Here is a 16,426-nt window from a genome sequence, read left to right on the forward strand (position 1 = left end):
TTTATTAAAAATAAAGATTGAACTAGCATCACTGTTCTGTCACTCACTATCCTGCATCTGTGATGTTTTATTTGTTTGTGGATTTCTTTGTGGTTTTTTCCCCCTGTTTTTCTTCATTTTTATAGCAGAAATGGAAAGAAGAAAGGGGGAAAAATATCCTTCATATTTCTTCTGCTTCTTACTGTTGCTGCCATATTGATCCTTTTTGTTGTTGTCCACTTCATACTTTTGGCCTTTCCTAGCTCTACATCTCCTACTGTAACTGTCTTCTGCTATCATCTCTTCATGTCATTGCAGGTTTGTCCTTTGACCTTCTTCCACAAGCAGATACTATAATCCTCCTAAAGCTTACATCTTCTCCTAAAGAGGAGGTGCCAGCAATGATAGGGGAAAAGAAATATCTCACACCTCTAAGAGAGGAAAATGAAGACTCTCTTCATAGAAATAGAATAATTCAATTCTACAGTATGGAAAGCTGATGCAAACTCAAATATGGGAAAGAAAGTATGTGCAGGATTGCTGACAAATTTACTCGGAGAGGAGCTGGATCCAAAAAAAGCACTTACAAGATGTCCAGGTGAAATGGGTTTCAAAGTAGGCAGCCAAGAGAGCACAAACAATTAATCGCATTTTATGTCATGCACTTAAATCAAATTGGTGTTGTGTGAAAAATATTCATGCAAAGGTCATGGATGCTTTAGCATGTGTTACTCTTCTAGAAGAAAAACATCACACAAACCCACAAAACCTGCACAAACCATAGCTCAGCAATAGTAGGAAGCTGTCAGAGGGAAGACATTGCAATAAGATGGAAGGCTTGCAATTACAATAAAAAAAAATATTTACAAAACATATGTTGTAAATGAACTGTTGATATGTGTTATAATTGTAACTGTGCTATAAAGAAGAAAGAAGAGGTGGAACTGGAATAGTGGAGAAAGAAGTGCTGTATGGCATTCTGAATACCTCAGGGTAGCTGAGAAAAAGTTCACTAAGGCTGTAGGATTGGCAATTATACCACAAAGGTTATGATACAAGCATACAAATCAACAGTGCATCCTGACCTTTACTAGTACATTCAGTAGAACATTTTTTAGCCACAGCTGGGAGATGACAAAAATTGATAAAAGAAAACAAGTCACAGAGCAAATTCTTTGTGTAAGACCAGCAAAATGAAAAGTCTATGATGATTACATTTGGAGAAGAGACGAATAAGAGAAGCAAAAACACTTTAGCAGATTCATGACACCAGAAAGGTCTGCTGGCTAGTATAGTTTCTCAGAATGCAAAATCAGTGAGTTAAAGGAAAATAAGTCTTGAACTTGATATTTTAAAATATCAGGTTATATGCTTTTTTTGCATACACTTAATAAGTCTGTAAAACAGGTTTTTTCACAAGACAGTTATCTCTGAGAAAAATATCAGCTCATAGGGGAAATGTATTCTACATGAATTTGTAGAAAATTACATTAAAAGGAAGGAACCCATGCCACAGCATTTTGGGAAGAGTGTTTGCCTGTGGGAGGGACTCATGTTGCAGCAGGTGCGGTAGGCTGCTTCTCATGAGAGCAGACCCACGCTGGAGAAGTTCTTGGGGAACTGTCTCCTGTAAGAGGGACCCCACAGTCTCACAGGAGAAAGACCCTTCTCCCTGAGCAGAGGAAGATCTCATGGGACGAACTGACCAAAACCCCACCTCCTGTCTTCCTGCGTTCTCAGTGGGAAGGAGGGAGGGGTGGGGGAAAGAAAAGGTGGTTTTAAGACTTATTTTACTTCTTATCATCCTTCTCTGATTTTGTTAGTAATAAATTCACTTTATACCTCTAAGCTGAGCCTGTTTTGCCCTTGGAGCGTTTTCTCCTGGTCCTTAACTCATGAGCCCTTCTTTAATTTTTGCTCTCTTCTGCCCAGCTGTGGCATGAGAGGGGGAATGGGCGCCTGGCATTTGGCCAGTGTGAAATCCAACACTATCAGAACTAATGCTTAGGCAAACCTGATTCCCAGTAGTGGCTTACCTGATTTCAGCAATCTGTGCAAGCCTCAGGCTCTCCAGACCTGACTGAAGTCCCAGAGTCCTGTCTCATGACATCTGAGGGAACAGTAGAGGCTCTGAAACCTGAAAAAAGTACTTTTGATATTACTCTACTACTACTACTACTACTACTACTACTACTACTACTACTACGACTACGACTACTACTACTACTACTACCAATTATTATTATTAATAATAATAATAATCATCATCATCATCATCATCATCATCATATTCCTGCTGAAATCAGAAATGCCCAAGGGCAAAAGGCAAGGACAGATTTCCTGACAAAAGCAGCTGGGAAACTGTGTTATTTTTGTAAGAACCAGAATTGAATAGCCAAAAAGTGAAAAACAATTTTAATTGATAGAGAGAAATGTGTCCTCCTATCTTAACAGCATTTATCACTCTGTGTGCTCCCTTGTTAAGAATTCCAGGCTACTGTCTTCTGCTCTGCCTGCAGGCAAGACCCTGTTCCTTTAGCAAGCACAATTCTGGCATGTTTGTCACCAGTTTTGGCCTCCTACTTCAAGGGACAGTTGACCAGAAAAAAGGGACCCCTTGGCTTATTCTGGTCTGGGTCCTATGACTTTTCCTATTTTCATTAGCATTTTTTAAAAATGAAAATATCAAAGAATGACACTTAAGATTTAAGTACTAAGAGCCAAATATATTCACAGAGGTTAAAAGTCTCCATAAAACCTCAGAAGAAAAGATCAGGAATTTGAAACATCAAGGCCTCCTCCAGTTTTGGGTTAGCAGTAAGTTTCTTTCAATATCCAGTCTATCTACTGTCAAAGAGAATATCCACTGTTGCACTTGATAAGGTAGAAAACAATACACATTAATTACTGCTGGCTGTTGTCCTCCAGGCACTTTCCCTCTAAGTGGTGCAACTGGCTGTGACTATGATGGCCCTGGTCTGGGTCTGGATCTCCCTTTTCTCTATCAGTACTGTCTACTTTTCTCCCCATTACATGTAGAAATGCTTGTGCCTGGAAAGCCATGTATTATTTCAGGGAGAAACGGGAGTTTCATGTGAATCCTGGTATTTAACCTGTGTGACAGACCCAGACATTAAAGTAAGTGGTAGTCTTATTCTTCAAACCTCACATGAGATGCTTGAATATATATTTGAAAACACTATTATGTTTAAATTGTTTTAAGAGTAAACCTCTGGGGAATTTGCCTTTTCTTTCATTGGCATAAGGTAGCAACAACTTCAGCAAGTAAACCTTATGGTGGTGAGGGCTGGAGTCTCACTCTATCAGCACCTACAGCCTTCAGGGACTGCAGTAAAGGGCATACTGTATGGTTAGTGGGGTTCTTTTCTGGTTTGGGCCTGGAAAGACACAGTGGCTGAAAAATACAAAGATATTTAAACAGCTTATCCTGGTTTAGATGTCTGGAGCCAGTGCTAAAGGGGTAATTTACATTTTTGAAAGTCCCTTCTAAGCTATAGCTCACTGTAGTAGGCACTGAAAAGCCTTTATTTCCATGGCTGGTCACAGAAACACCCCTACCTGGGTTTAGTAATGCTGACTATAGCAGAAGGCGTTTTTTTAATATTAACTGTCCACACAGGAACTCATACTCTGTAATACACTTTCAGCTTTGTCATACCACAGTAAGTCAAAATGTTTCTGTACTATTTTTCCAGCTAGGCAAACTGAGAAAGTAGCTGACCTGTGGTAGGATGACTAAAGGACTTTAACCTCTCTTGACAGATGAGTGCAACTGTTTGTAGAAAATAGTTTTCTGGCTGGTCTATGTATGCACATCATTGCAAACAAGGTGTTTTACGCAGTGCCCAGACACTTTGGGTGCCACCACAGAGAGAAACTACATTTTTCTCTTTTTTCATGACCCATGATTTAATGCAGAAAATCCATAGAAGCCTTCCCTAGCTAGACTTGCCATGGGACAACCTCTCACTAGAGTTTCTAGTTTTAGTTTTAGGTATTTATAAGCTATTTCCCATATTTTAGCCAAATTAATTGCTGAGGCAAAATAGCAAAAGTCAGTCTGCTTATAAAAGTTAGTGCAACAAAAACTTGGAACATGTCCTTCTCTGCATGCAGAATTTCATTCTAAAAGTCATATTTACCCAAAATAGATAAATAAGACCAAATGGCTTATATGTCATTGCAATAAAGTGACAATAATCAAAACATGTGTGAATCAAATTATTCATCAAGAATCTAAGCAAAATCAATTTACTGGAATTCCTGATAACAACCCACACAGCTGAAATAAAGCATTCTTTTATATGTAATAAATTCAGATTAGTAACTAGGGGTTTTATATTTGTATCATAGCTGTTTCTCTTCATATGCTTGATGCCATTTGTCTGTGGTATGTGTGTGTGTGCATCATAGTGGTTTTGTGTTAGTTTTGCATCACAGAAGTGATGTTTTGGGAGAGACTTAGCAGTTTCTTCTGTCTGACAGGAAACCAATCAGTAGCTGGTTTTGAGAACTGATAATCTGTTAAACCATTGGAAAGCTATACACGCTTCTGTGAAAAACACATGTTAAAGACGAAAGAAACCCAGGAACTCTTTTTTTTCCCCTTCCAACAGGCAAAGAGTTAAAGCCAGCCGGGCCCCTATCACGGCCAGGCCGAGCCAGGCCCAGCGGCCCCTGCCGCAGGACGCCCTCAGGACCCCCGCATTGGCTGCTGGGCAGGGGCAGAGGAGAGGCCATCAGCCCTGCCGTGCTGCCCGCTGACACCCTGGCTGCTGCAGCCCTGCCCGCTGAGACCCTGGCTGTTCAGCCCTGCCGTGCTGCCCGCTGACACCCTGGCTGCTACAGCCCTGCCGTGCTGCCCGCTGACACCCTGGCTGCTACAGCCCTGCCCGCTGAGACCCTGGCTGCTGCAGCCCTGCCCGCTGACACCCTGGCTGCTGCAGCCCTACCGTGCTGCCCGCTGACACCCTGGCTGCTGCCCCCCTCAAGCCGCATTCCCGCCACAAGCTAACGAGTCCATCCGGGGCCACGTGGCCCTCTACGGGCCCCAGGCAAGATATTGACTCTTGCAGTGCTTCAATCCTCCCGCAAGTGAGAGAACATGTCAGAAGTGTAGACACGTAAATAAACAACATGAAAACACTGAGGTGAAGAAAAAGTCAAGTCCCTGATAGGAGGGATGAGCCTTTAGTTTTAGGCTGAACTCCTCTTATAAAGCTATGGAGTAGGACTCTTTTTCTCCCTGTAATGCATGAAGGTTTGGGGAGATGAAAGTCTTCAAATTGTAATTACTAAGCAAAGGCCCCCATACTAAAGTAAACAGATGTTAAAGTATCTGTAGTCCTACTAGAAGTTTGAACAGAGAAGAGTGATGAAGATCCTGTGCCCCCAGGAAGAGATCTCTGTTCCTAGAGATGAAGATGGTTTCAGAGATTGACCTTTGCTTTTAAACAACTCATCTTTAAAACTGTACCCCATAAGTTGGCATGGCCCATAAACACAGCTGTGGGAGATGCTGTGAAAATAGGAGGGATTTCACAATTGCAGATTTCCCCATGTGGTTGTTATTAGTGGAAATTGAAAGCCATGAAAGAACTGTTTTCTTGTGGAGAAGTCTCTATGACAAGAACAAGAGGGACTTCTCTCCCTATGTGAACTGAAGAAAGACCATTCTAGAGGTGGTAAACTGACTGGAAATTTTAGGTTTTGTTTCTTTACATTATCAGCGGGAAAGAAATGTTTATAGGGGGAGAAGTGTTCTGAAGGTTGTGTTCTGATTCTTATTACTCTTTCTTTTAGTTACTGTTAATAATTTTTTCTTTACACTCTTTTAAAGTTTTGAGCCTGCTTTGCCTCTCTCCTAATCCTATCTCACAGCAAGAAATAAGTAAGTACATTCTAGTGAGTGTATTAATAATTGGCCAGGACTGAACCCACACTAATTAGCACATTAGCCAAGAAATCTCAAATTAGCAAACCAAAACCACTACAGATACTATACTTAAAATTTAGAATTAGTTTCTTACCTAAAAAAAGATAATGAGGATATTCCACTGTTTAGTTGGGGTTTTTTAAAACATATCCAGATAAGCAGTCTCAGTAGGAAATTATTTGGCAAGTTACTTGAATTTTTGGTAATTGGTGAATAAAAATTACTTGTACCCAAATGTATATAGAACTTTACATATGGAATGAGTCACTCCATATGACTTTAAAGAAAAATAATTTTAAAAATCCCAAACTTTATTTATCATTCAAAGTGAAGTCATTGACTAAGAATTATTGAGAAACCAACAGGAAAATCTAGCAGAAAAAGTAAACCTTGCCTGAGATTCATGTGGTGTCTTTTGGCAAGTGGTTCAAGTTAGGAGTCAACAGTTGGAAAACCTAAAAATTACCATCAAAAGTCTTCAGTAAACACAACTTTACATCATTACTGTTTTTCACCTCCTGGCTCTTATCTACTTGTGTTCTTTAAAGAAATGTCAGGGTCAGAGATGGAGATTGGTAGATGAGTTGTAGTATTACATCAGAGTCTACATAAACATAAACACTACTTTCACTTCATTGATGTCCCATGGCCTAAATGAAAGCATTGTCTAGTTGATTGATACTGTCCTAAGTTATAACCTGTTCTAAGATATGTTCCTTACATAAATAGAATATGAAGGGACTGATTTTTATGAGTCTACCTTTTGTACAGAAGAACATCTCACAAAATGCTTCGGCAGATTTTTAGGTTTCCTCAATTTGATTTCACAAAAGATAGCAAGTGAAAAAAAGGGCTGGGCTGTGATTTCAAGTGCACCTGGAACCATGAAGGAAACAGACCAAAAACACTTTCAAAAATACTTTTCACTTGGTGGAGAGGAGTGTTGTTTATCTTTCATTTCTCTTACTGGGCACACTGAAAAAAAATCTGACTTGTTAAAGGCTACAAGTTCTTAGGAATTGCCTGAGCAGTTCAGATACTGCCAGCTGCCTGACAGCATGGGAAAATGTGCCGAAGACCTGAAAACATGATGGTGCATGGGAAGAATGAGATTTTTTTTGAAACTTATGGTAGTTTTTTTAAGTAGACCTGTACATCAGACAAGCATGCTCCTCTTGCATTGTGTCTTTATCTCATTACTTAAAATGATGGTGGTGAGTTAAAAAATCCTTTTAAAAAATCATTTCACTTATATCATTTAAAGCTGTTTACTCTCAGTTCACCTCGGTTTTTTTAGACAGAAAAACTGCAGTCAGGACAGTGGCAGGCTGGAGTACAATAATTTCAGAGGCCAGTAGCTTACGTTAAGCAGTCAGTCAATGATCCTCAATTCAGTTCATAAAAAGCTGTCTAAGCAGCAAAATCCATAGATAAATTGATGAATACACACATACACATATACAAATGCATATGAGTTCTTTGGGTCTTTGTCATTTTACAGCTTGGTCTACTTTCCATTCATCTTTTAGGGTTTATTTTCATGTTTCTTCATGAAAGAGACTGTTTTGCCTTGTTTCCTTTTTCTCTTTGGGAGAGGAAATAGACACATTCCTGTATATTTTTCACTTCATTGTGAATGGTAAGAGAGTCATAGTTTTCCAAGACAGATACACAAGAAAAAGTAGCAATAAAAGCGGGAAAATAGTTTGAAAAGTCTAATTGCAATTGTTGTTCTCTACATTTTTAGCCAAAATTTACTCCTAGTCAAACATGTGAAGTCCAGAGAATTATTTTAAAATCTGTAAAATTAGGTTTCTTTAAAGTACTTTAAAATACTAATGAGTATCAATTTTAGTGTATAGAGATAGAGATGCCTGAAAGTATTTGAATTTTTAAAAAAAGTAATTAAGTGAAAATGTTTCAAGTCTGTAATCAATGAGAATTCTTTTGAGAACTAACTTATGAGTATAGAGGGGTAAGAGATCACTACATTATCAATAAAACCTTTGTCATCAATACTGAAGAACAGGGTGAATAACAATATTAAACATGCTCTGCAGTTCTTCACTTTCTTTCACATAAATGATGTGTTTACAAAACAAGATAAATAAATGTAAAAAAAAAAAAAATTCAAGTGAATAAAAAATCATGGTGCATTACATTACTTTGCAGTGGAATGTGCTATTTCAAGCTTGGTACATACTGTGAATACCAGGATAAAATAATCTGTTCAGCACAGTGAAGTATGAGTACTTTTACTAGAGTGACAACTGTTGCAGGCAAAGCAGAAAAGGAAAGATTTCCCACCTACACCTCCCCTAGGTGGTACATGAGGAGATGGAGAGAGTTAAAAGGACAGACAGAAAAGCAGGTATCTAGTTTATTTTTAACTGTTTGACAAAATACTGGTTTCCCTGAAGTGCATGTTTTGGGGACTGATCCTTCTCTCGCCCCAGGAGCAAAACTGAGCCCAGGCACACGAGATCCTGCTTCAGCTGCACAGCCACCCCCAGAGGTTAATGCAAGGAGTCCTACGTGCGTATGTGCAGTAGTTACAAGATCCTGATGGCTTTATTACCCTTGAGGCCTCCTCTTCGGTATGTCAGTGTACTCCTAACCTGCAGCCACATGACGAAGATTAAACAAGGGTTTGTTGCATTTGCTGCTGTGGAAATATTAATTCAGTTGCTTCAGTTTCAATGGGATTTCCCTCCTCCCCCCACCCCTCCCCCTTGTTTTTTGAACATTTACATTTTTATGAAAAGTCAAGAACAGGAGACATTTGCAACAAGCAAAAAGGGAGGGGATAGCCCCCACTTATCCATTCCCTTCTGCCAATTCTCTCTCCAGCCCCCACCACATTTTTCCTCGTTAACTGTGTTGGGGCAAAGAGGTGGGAGTGAGGGAATAAAAGCATTCCTGCATGTCTGGAGGAAAGAAAATAGATAAAAGAGGAAAGTGAAAAGGGAGGGGAACAGCGGCCAGGGACTTGAACGGCCAGTGAAACGACGCTTCTCTGGCCCCCCTGTTCAGATAATAATTAACTCGGGGTTAAAGATTAGTACTCAGGCAAAGCATAAATGTGTAAGTGGCCCGGGCAAGCCGAATGTACGTGAGGTGCCTCCTGCTCTCCAGGCCGCCCAGCTGCCCTCGCCCGGCCCCTGCTCAGCGGCATGAGTGGCCCGCAGTGCGCGCTGTGCCGCGGCTGGCTCCGCGCGCTGCTGCTCCGGGCGCTGCTGCTGCTGCAGGCCGCCCGCCTCGCCCGCGGCGCGCAGCCCGTGCTCTGCGCCCCCTGCACCCCGGAGAGGCTCGCTCTGTGCCCGCCCGTCCCGCCCGACTGCCCGGAGGCTGCTCGGCAGCCGGGCTGCGGCTGCTGTCAGATCTGCGCTCTCGGGCCGGGGCAGCCCTGTGGGGTCTACACCGCCCGCTGCCGCCTGGGACTCCGCTGCCGCATCCCTGCAGGGGAGTCCCGGCCGCTCTTCGCCCTCATCCAGGGGCACGGGACGTGCTTGCCCGCCAGCGAGGCCGGAGAGATGCGTACAGAAGAGCGGGCAGGTACCGCGCCATCGCGTCCCCTCACGGGCCCGGTCGGGAGCTGCGGGCACGGCCCTCGCCGAGGGCGGCCGGAGGAATTGGCAGGCGCGACGCGGGCTAGGGGAGCCAGAAGCTGGGAATAATGAGCGAAGTTAGGGAGGCGTCTGAAATATAGGGAGGCTGGAATGCACTTTCCAGGGAAACGTGCTCTGACCTGTTCCAGCTGAGATGCATCCTGGTGCCGTACCTAAGATGTTCGCAACAGGCTAGTACCCTACAATCTGAAAACATGAAAACCCTAAAGCATAATGATGGAACAATGAAGAATAACTACAATAAAGTATCTGGGAGGCTGCAGACAATTTTTCTTTAGTAGCAGACAGTAGCTGGAGTAGGACAAATGTTTTATAGGCTTTGGTTATGTCTATCTGTAAAAGTCATGACAGAGAATGAAAAGGCTTTGTGCCTGGGAATAAAATGTACCTTGAGCAATGGAGTGCTAGCCAAATTATCTTGAGGCAAAAAGGCATCTCAAGCATCTTAGACTCTATGATGGGCAGGAACTTCTTCAGTGTTATTTTAGTATTTTTCAATTTATTATTATTATTATAATGATGATTGTTGTTATTATTATTATTTTCATAATCACTACTGCTATGTCTATGAAGTAGTTATTAGTGTAACTCGGTAGCATTACAAAAATAATCATCATTGACTCAAAATAACAATAGCCATTAGTAGAAGTAAGTGGAGTTTCTCTTGTAGTTTAAGGGGTGGGGAAGGCAGAGAACAGTGACCAAATTGAGTATTTAATCTACCTGCATTATATTTGATTTGATTTTTCCAGAGTTTGCTAGCTTCATTCCTCCCTTACTTTCTTTCTTCCTTTCCTTGCTTCCTCAATTTCTCACCTTCATTTTTTCTTGAACATTTTCAATCTATTGCCTGTTTACAGCCTTGATCCAGCAAGTAATTTAGATACATAAAAATTTTATCCTATGATGAATCACCAGCAATTTCAAAGAGCTTCTCTTGCTTTCAGTGGAAGAGTTCACACATGCTGATTTAGGCACTGGTATGAAGGCCATGATCAGGCAGAAACAAATATTTTCTGCCGGTTCTTTGCTATTTGGTCTACTGCAGGTCAGCAGGAGCTACTTCTGGCCCCTGTGAATTGCTACCTTTTCTTATTTATGAGGCAAGAGCACAGTACAGGATACCATGGGATGAGTCTTGACCATTTCCTTTCATGAATAAAACCAGAAGTACATCACGCTGACAAAAATCTAAATTCATTACAAGTTTAACATAAATTTTTTCTCATTTAGCCAAGTTTCTACAACCCACTGTAGTTGAGAAGGTTTTTTTCGCTTCTAACAGATGGGCTGCAACTTCATCTTTGGGATTCAAGTAATTTTGAAGGATCATAAAATAACCAACTTGTTAGAGAATAGCTGCTGAGCCCTTCTATGAATTTATAATCTAAGTATAATTTGCCATGCTGCACATGTAATTTATTCCTACAGGATCTACTGTAATGGATGTCTTAGATATTACTTTTCTTTTGGTTGATTTTTCTTTTCACCTTTTTAAACTTTGAGAAATAAGTGACAAATTTCACTGAAGATGTTTACTTTAATATCATCACTTCTAGATTCTATAGAACCTGATGATATGCCTCTGGAAAGCACTGAAATAACACAGGATCAGCTGCTGAACTATCAGTTGATGTTTCCCATAGGCCAGGATAAATCAATTCCCTGGAATTCCATCACTGCGTATGAAAACATGAAAGCAAAGAGAATATCTGAACTCAAGAAATGGAAAGAGCAGGTGGGTTTTCTTTGTAAAACTTTTAGAGACCATTTCAGTAGAGCCTTGCAAAATGTCTGGAGACAAAATGACAAAATGTCTGGAGCCATAATAACATGTGTGCATCAGGTATGTCCTAAACAGACTTCATGCAGAGGCTGAATGTTTCACCATATTTACAATCAGATTATAACCTGCCCCCTTAATTTGCAAGAACCTATATTAAATTCTTGGACTCCTTTTTAGTTTTAGTTAAGAAAAGGCATTTTTCACTGGTCCAACACACAGCAAAATAAAAGGGAGTCCTATGAAGTTATTGATGAAACATCAATGCAAAACAAAATGATGTGATTCACTCTGACCACAAGGAAACACTATTAAGTGTATTCATGTAGAAAGAAAAAAACCTCAACAATTAAAGTGGGGCTCGACACTGCAAAATCCTACTGGGTAATGAGAATGCACGGCCTTTGCAAGCAGGTTTGTGTTCCGCTTGAGAGCACCAGAGAACCACGGTTAGACAGGTCCCAGGCAGCAGCCACACCCCTGCATTATGGAGCTGGGTTAGTTGGGCAGCACAGAAGCTTTGGTTCGTAATGGTCACTGACAAAATGGAAAAGAAAAAGAAAACATATACTAATCACCACCCTACCTCAGGAAGCCTCATTCTATATCCAGAACAGGACTTAATCATTGATTGAGTTTAAATATGTACGTGTGCTGTTAGCGGCAATTCTGATTTTTAGGGCTTCTGCTTTTCTCACCCTGAGCCACAGATAAACCCACAGACTGGAATATGACAGCTTATATGAGGGGCTAACATGGGATGTTTTGCAAAAGCAGAGTTTATGGTTTCACTCAGAAGTAGAAATATTTATTCAATTACTTTTCCTTTCTTGTACTGATTCAAATGTGTTAGGCACTATTGATGTACAGAAATTGTGACTTTGAAAAAGAGTGCCAGCAAATTGTGAAAACAGTGAATATTGCAAACAGTTCTTCATTCCCACTTCCAAGAACTTCGGGGTTTGGTCCCAGAGCTATAGAATGGCTCCATGTTGCTTTGGTAACGGTTCTGTCCTGTACAAAAGATAAAAAACGTTCAGATGTTTGTTCTTGCACCATCTCTGTATGTCTCGTACCTATCTTCCGTATATCAACACAGCACGAGCCATGGCAACCTGGAAAACGTGACCAATCTCATGTACCCGTCTTCTAACTTCCACCTCCCTGTAAGAGGAGAGATTGTATCCTCTAAGCAGTAATGTGTTTACTTAGTACAGGTTAAACTTTCTTGAGTGGCAATTTAAGGACTAAAATCTCCATGTTTATAGAACAGAAAAAACCTCAAAGAATAAAAACAAAGGTCTGAATGCAACACCAGAGTTTTCTGGGCGTGCTTCTACTGAAAAAAAGAAAAACTACATGCAAAACAGTCCAGTGTAGACTTTTTGCCTAATAAGTATTTTCAGCTTTTTACTGTCTATATTCTAATCACCTTTTATTTAGCTGATGTACTTGTGATTTTGGTATTCACTATCCTGGTATTCTTGCAGAGTCCTTGTCAGAAGGAGCTTTACAGATCCCTGTATAAACTGGTGAAGGCTCAGAGAAGCAGAGGGGAGATTTACAAATTTTACTTGCCCAACTGCAACAAGAATGGATTTTACCACAGCAAACAGGTGCGTGCCTTTTCCCCTCTCTCTGCTCACAGCAGTGCTGTGACTAGCCTGATATAGCCAACCCTTTCACAGCCCTCTGCTCCCAAACTCACAAGTTTGCAGCAGGTTGTGAAAACAGGGATACTTAGAGCAGATGGTTTGTCCTTCTCTTCAAGGTGAGCTGCATGCTAGTGGCTGTCAGCAATAGAGGCAAAAGTCTTCTCCCTTCACAAAACAGGTGTACTCAAAGCCTTTTCCAAAATATTTTAACCCTATCTGCTCCCATGTACCTGATTTGTTAGCATTCATTCAGTTGGCATTAATTCATAAGATCTGCCAAACTACCTGCAAAAACCCATTGAATATACAATAATCACTATGTAAAAAGAGGGCTCTCAGCTCACAGGCAGCAGAAAACCTGCACAGGCAGTGGAAAAAAAAAACTCTTTAGAGAAAAATTAACCTTCTGAAAGCCTAACAAAAATACTGATTTGTGCTGCCTGTGGATTAGGTTATTTGCTCATTTCCATTATACCCTCAAAAAAATGTTTTGCAAGTTACAGTGAGAGTAATCTGCAAAACTAACTAAAGCTCCAAACCTCAAGCCACACCCTGTAACCACAGGTCATGCACACAAATTTAGTAGGTCTGCATAATTGTGTGTCACCAGGACTCCTTGGTTTTGGGCATAGCATCACGGTGTGACTCACAAACACTGTGACCTGGGATCTAATCAAGCACGAACAGAAACCGATTTAAGCCCCTCCTCAAGAAAAAAAACCCAAAACACATCACCTTTTTTGTCTTCTTGTGTGAAGAGACAGAACATTCAATCACTGCTCTCACCCTATGAGATTGTATATTCTGCCATCCTTCATTTCTCACACTGGCGCTGGGAGATACTGCTTTTGTTTGCTGCTGTTCACCAAGGGCTGGACAGTTTTAAATCTGAAGTTGCTCTTGTGATAGCTGAGCTTAGGTCTTGGTTCCCTAACCGAGTGTGTTGTTTAGAGGCTCTGCAGACCACTGCATTCAAAACAAGACTATGCATGGCAGGTCCCCATCTTCTGTTCCTAATTGTGTCCATCGCCTCTACTGGCAGTACCTCACAGGTAATCTTACAGTTACTTATTGTGTTTGGTCTTTTTTTTTTGCTAATACTATTCTAGTGTGAAACTTTGCTGAATGGAGAGTCTGCTGAATGCTGGTGTGTCTATCCAAAAAACGGCAGAAGAATTCCCGGATCTCCAGCAATTAAAGGAGACCCAGAATGCCAACAGTATCTCAGCTCACAAGAGTAAAACTAAACCCCGAGGTTTTTCACACCAAGGTTTCTGTGGGGCCTGTTATAGTCAGGAACCATTCCAGTCAGGAGCCATTTCACTAAGGTAGTCTTGTGCACCTGATTTTGAGTGTATGAGTAACCCCATAAACTAACATTTTTACTGTCCTGAGATTGCCTACATGTTTAAGTGACAAATGTTAGCTACTTCAAGATCAAATCCTATAATCTTGTATATTTGGTTTGTATTATATTATGTACTCTCATATGTAAAGCTGATGAATTATTTATTTCGCACTGCGTGTATTTTTGTCTCTATGTGTTGTTACTAATTTATATTCTCAAACACTTCATAACTTTATATTTAAATACTTAATATTATTGTGCTTAAATGTTGGAAGAATGCTGCAACTTAAGCATTCAAATGGCATAGCTATTGGAAAAAATGGCTTGTAAACTTGCATTTTTATACTACATATTTATAGATGTAAAACTGAATTTTTAAAACTAGATTTCAGTAGAAAGCATGCTTAGAAACTTATTTAAAACATGTTTTGTGAACATATTATGTTACTTTTGCACCTCTGTTTCAATGCCAGTCTGTTTCTTAAAAAATAAATATTATATACCGAAGCTCCTGATGGGACAGTATTTGTATATTTTTTAAACATATGCACTGGATAAATGGCAAAACACAATATGATATTCTGCACCACCTTTGACAATGTAAGTCGTTCACAATGTTGACAATATTATTTAAAATGAGCTTGAGCTATTAAAAGTCTTCTGCTCTGCCCTTGTCTCTTGTTTTCTGCTTGTTTCCCTTCAACAGTCTGACCTCAGCAGGAAAACAGGCAAAAGTCTTGCAAATCTGCCTCTTGCATGCCATGCTCCTTTTACATTCAATGAGTTTCCTTCTTTTGGTCTCCCTGCCCCATTGCCCTAGTCCTTTCCTCTCCAGTCCCAGCTGTGCCATGCAAGCCTCTGTCTTGGGCAAAACAGCTGCCTCCAAGGGAAGTTATTAAAAGATTTTCTAGAGAGGAAATTTGAATGCCTTTCTCCACTCAAATGCCCAAGGCAGCAGTATTACTACATTTACAAGATAACATCAAGACTAGAAAGAGCCATTTCCTGCACATAAATCAGAAGTTATAAAAAGGAGGCTGGGAAAAAAACAGCCTCACACTTTTTTCTGAAAGCAGAGAAGAGGATGCTCCTGGCTTGGGGTAGAGTCCATTTTCCTCCCCTACATGTTCCTTTGACTTAGTGATTGCAGAAAACAAGAGAATGCAAGTGACTTCCATTCTGGCTTCAAGTTGATTTTGTCCATGGCGAAATGGGTGTGGGACTAAGCAAGTCACACAGGTGAAAACAGTATGCACCAGCCCTTCCTATGAAAACAGCTGGGGAGGATAGCGATAACATTTTCTAAGAGTCTGGCAGAAGTGAAAGCCTAAAATTCTCCTGCCATTTGTTGGCACAAACTGAGTTTTAAATGGGAGAGGGAAGCTGCTTGTTGAAACTGCAAAGTGAAAGCGTGATCTCTGCTCTCCCTGTCACGTTTCTGTGGCTTCAGACATTGCACTTGCTGACTGTGTTGTATCTGCATGACAGTGTCTGCCAATCCAATAAGGGTCTATTAAACCGCTCTAGGTGTAAAAGTGTGGATATAGTACTGACCTCCTTTGTGAAGTCTTTTGAGATCTTCCCAAGGAAAGCACTGCAAAAAAGCAGTCGATGGTATTGGTATTGTAACTAACTAATGTCTAACAGCCCTGTGATGAGCTGCTGTGAAACCTGGCTAAAACTGTGTTACACCACTGCACCACATTCACTATGTCCAAATGCTTGGCAGTCTCTGTATCAAAATAACGAAGAAGTAGCAAGTTTTGGAGTTCTTTTCAGGGAGTGTACTCAGCATGGAACAATTGTAATGGCATTGCCAAGTGAAAATGGTGAAGAAAGGAGGGGAAATCATAGTGTCACAGTTACAGCACACTCTTAAAAGTACTCTGACTGCTCTTACCACAGACCTTGTGTAAAGGTTTATCTCTAAAGAGCAGAAATTGATTCTTTTTGTTGGGATTATTATACATATAGGGGAAACATTAAAAGTTTATGTAGTAATAGTCTATTTGCAGAATAGCAATCCAGTGGACAACTACTTCAGACGTATTGCAGGGTGGAAAGTTCCCATCCTAG

At 40.7% G+C, this 16,426-nt stretch overlaps 1 protein-coding gene across 1 annotated transcript; it reads left to right on the plus strand.

Annotated features, from left to right (window-relative positions):
• The first annotated feature begins 9,029 nt into the window (after positions 1–9,029).
• IGFBP1 (insulin like growth factor binding protein 1) lies at positions 9,030–14,857 on the plus strand. The gene is given in 5 exon segments (XM_059482671.1): positions 9,030–9,068; positions 9,070–9,490; positions 11,124–11,302; positions 12,838–12,963; positions 14,112–14,857. Coding segments are annotated over 5 exon segments (885 nt in total). The 5' UTR covers positions 9,030–9,041; the 3' UTR covers positions 14,244–14,857.
• Positions 14,858–16,426: the final 1,569 nt, after the last annotated feature.

Source organism: Ammospiza nelsoni, chromosome 1, assembly GCF_027579445.1.
Source record: "Ammospiza nelsoni isolate bAmmNel1 chromosome 1, bAmmNel1.pri, whole genome shotgun sequence".
NCBI lineage: Eukaryota > Metazoa > Chordata > Aves > Passeriformes > Passerellidae > Ammospiza > Ammospiza nelsoni.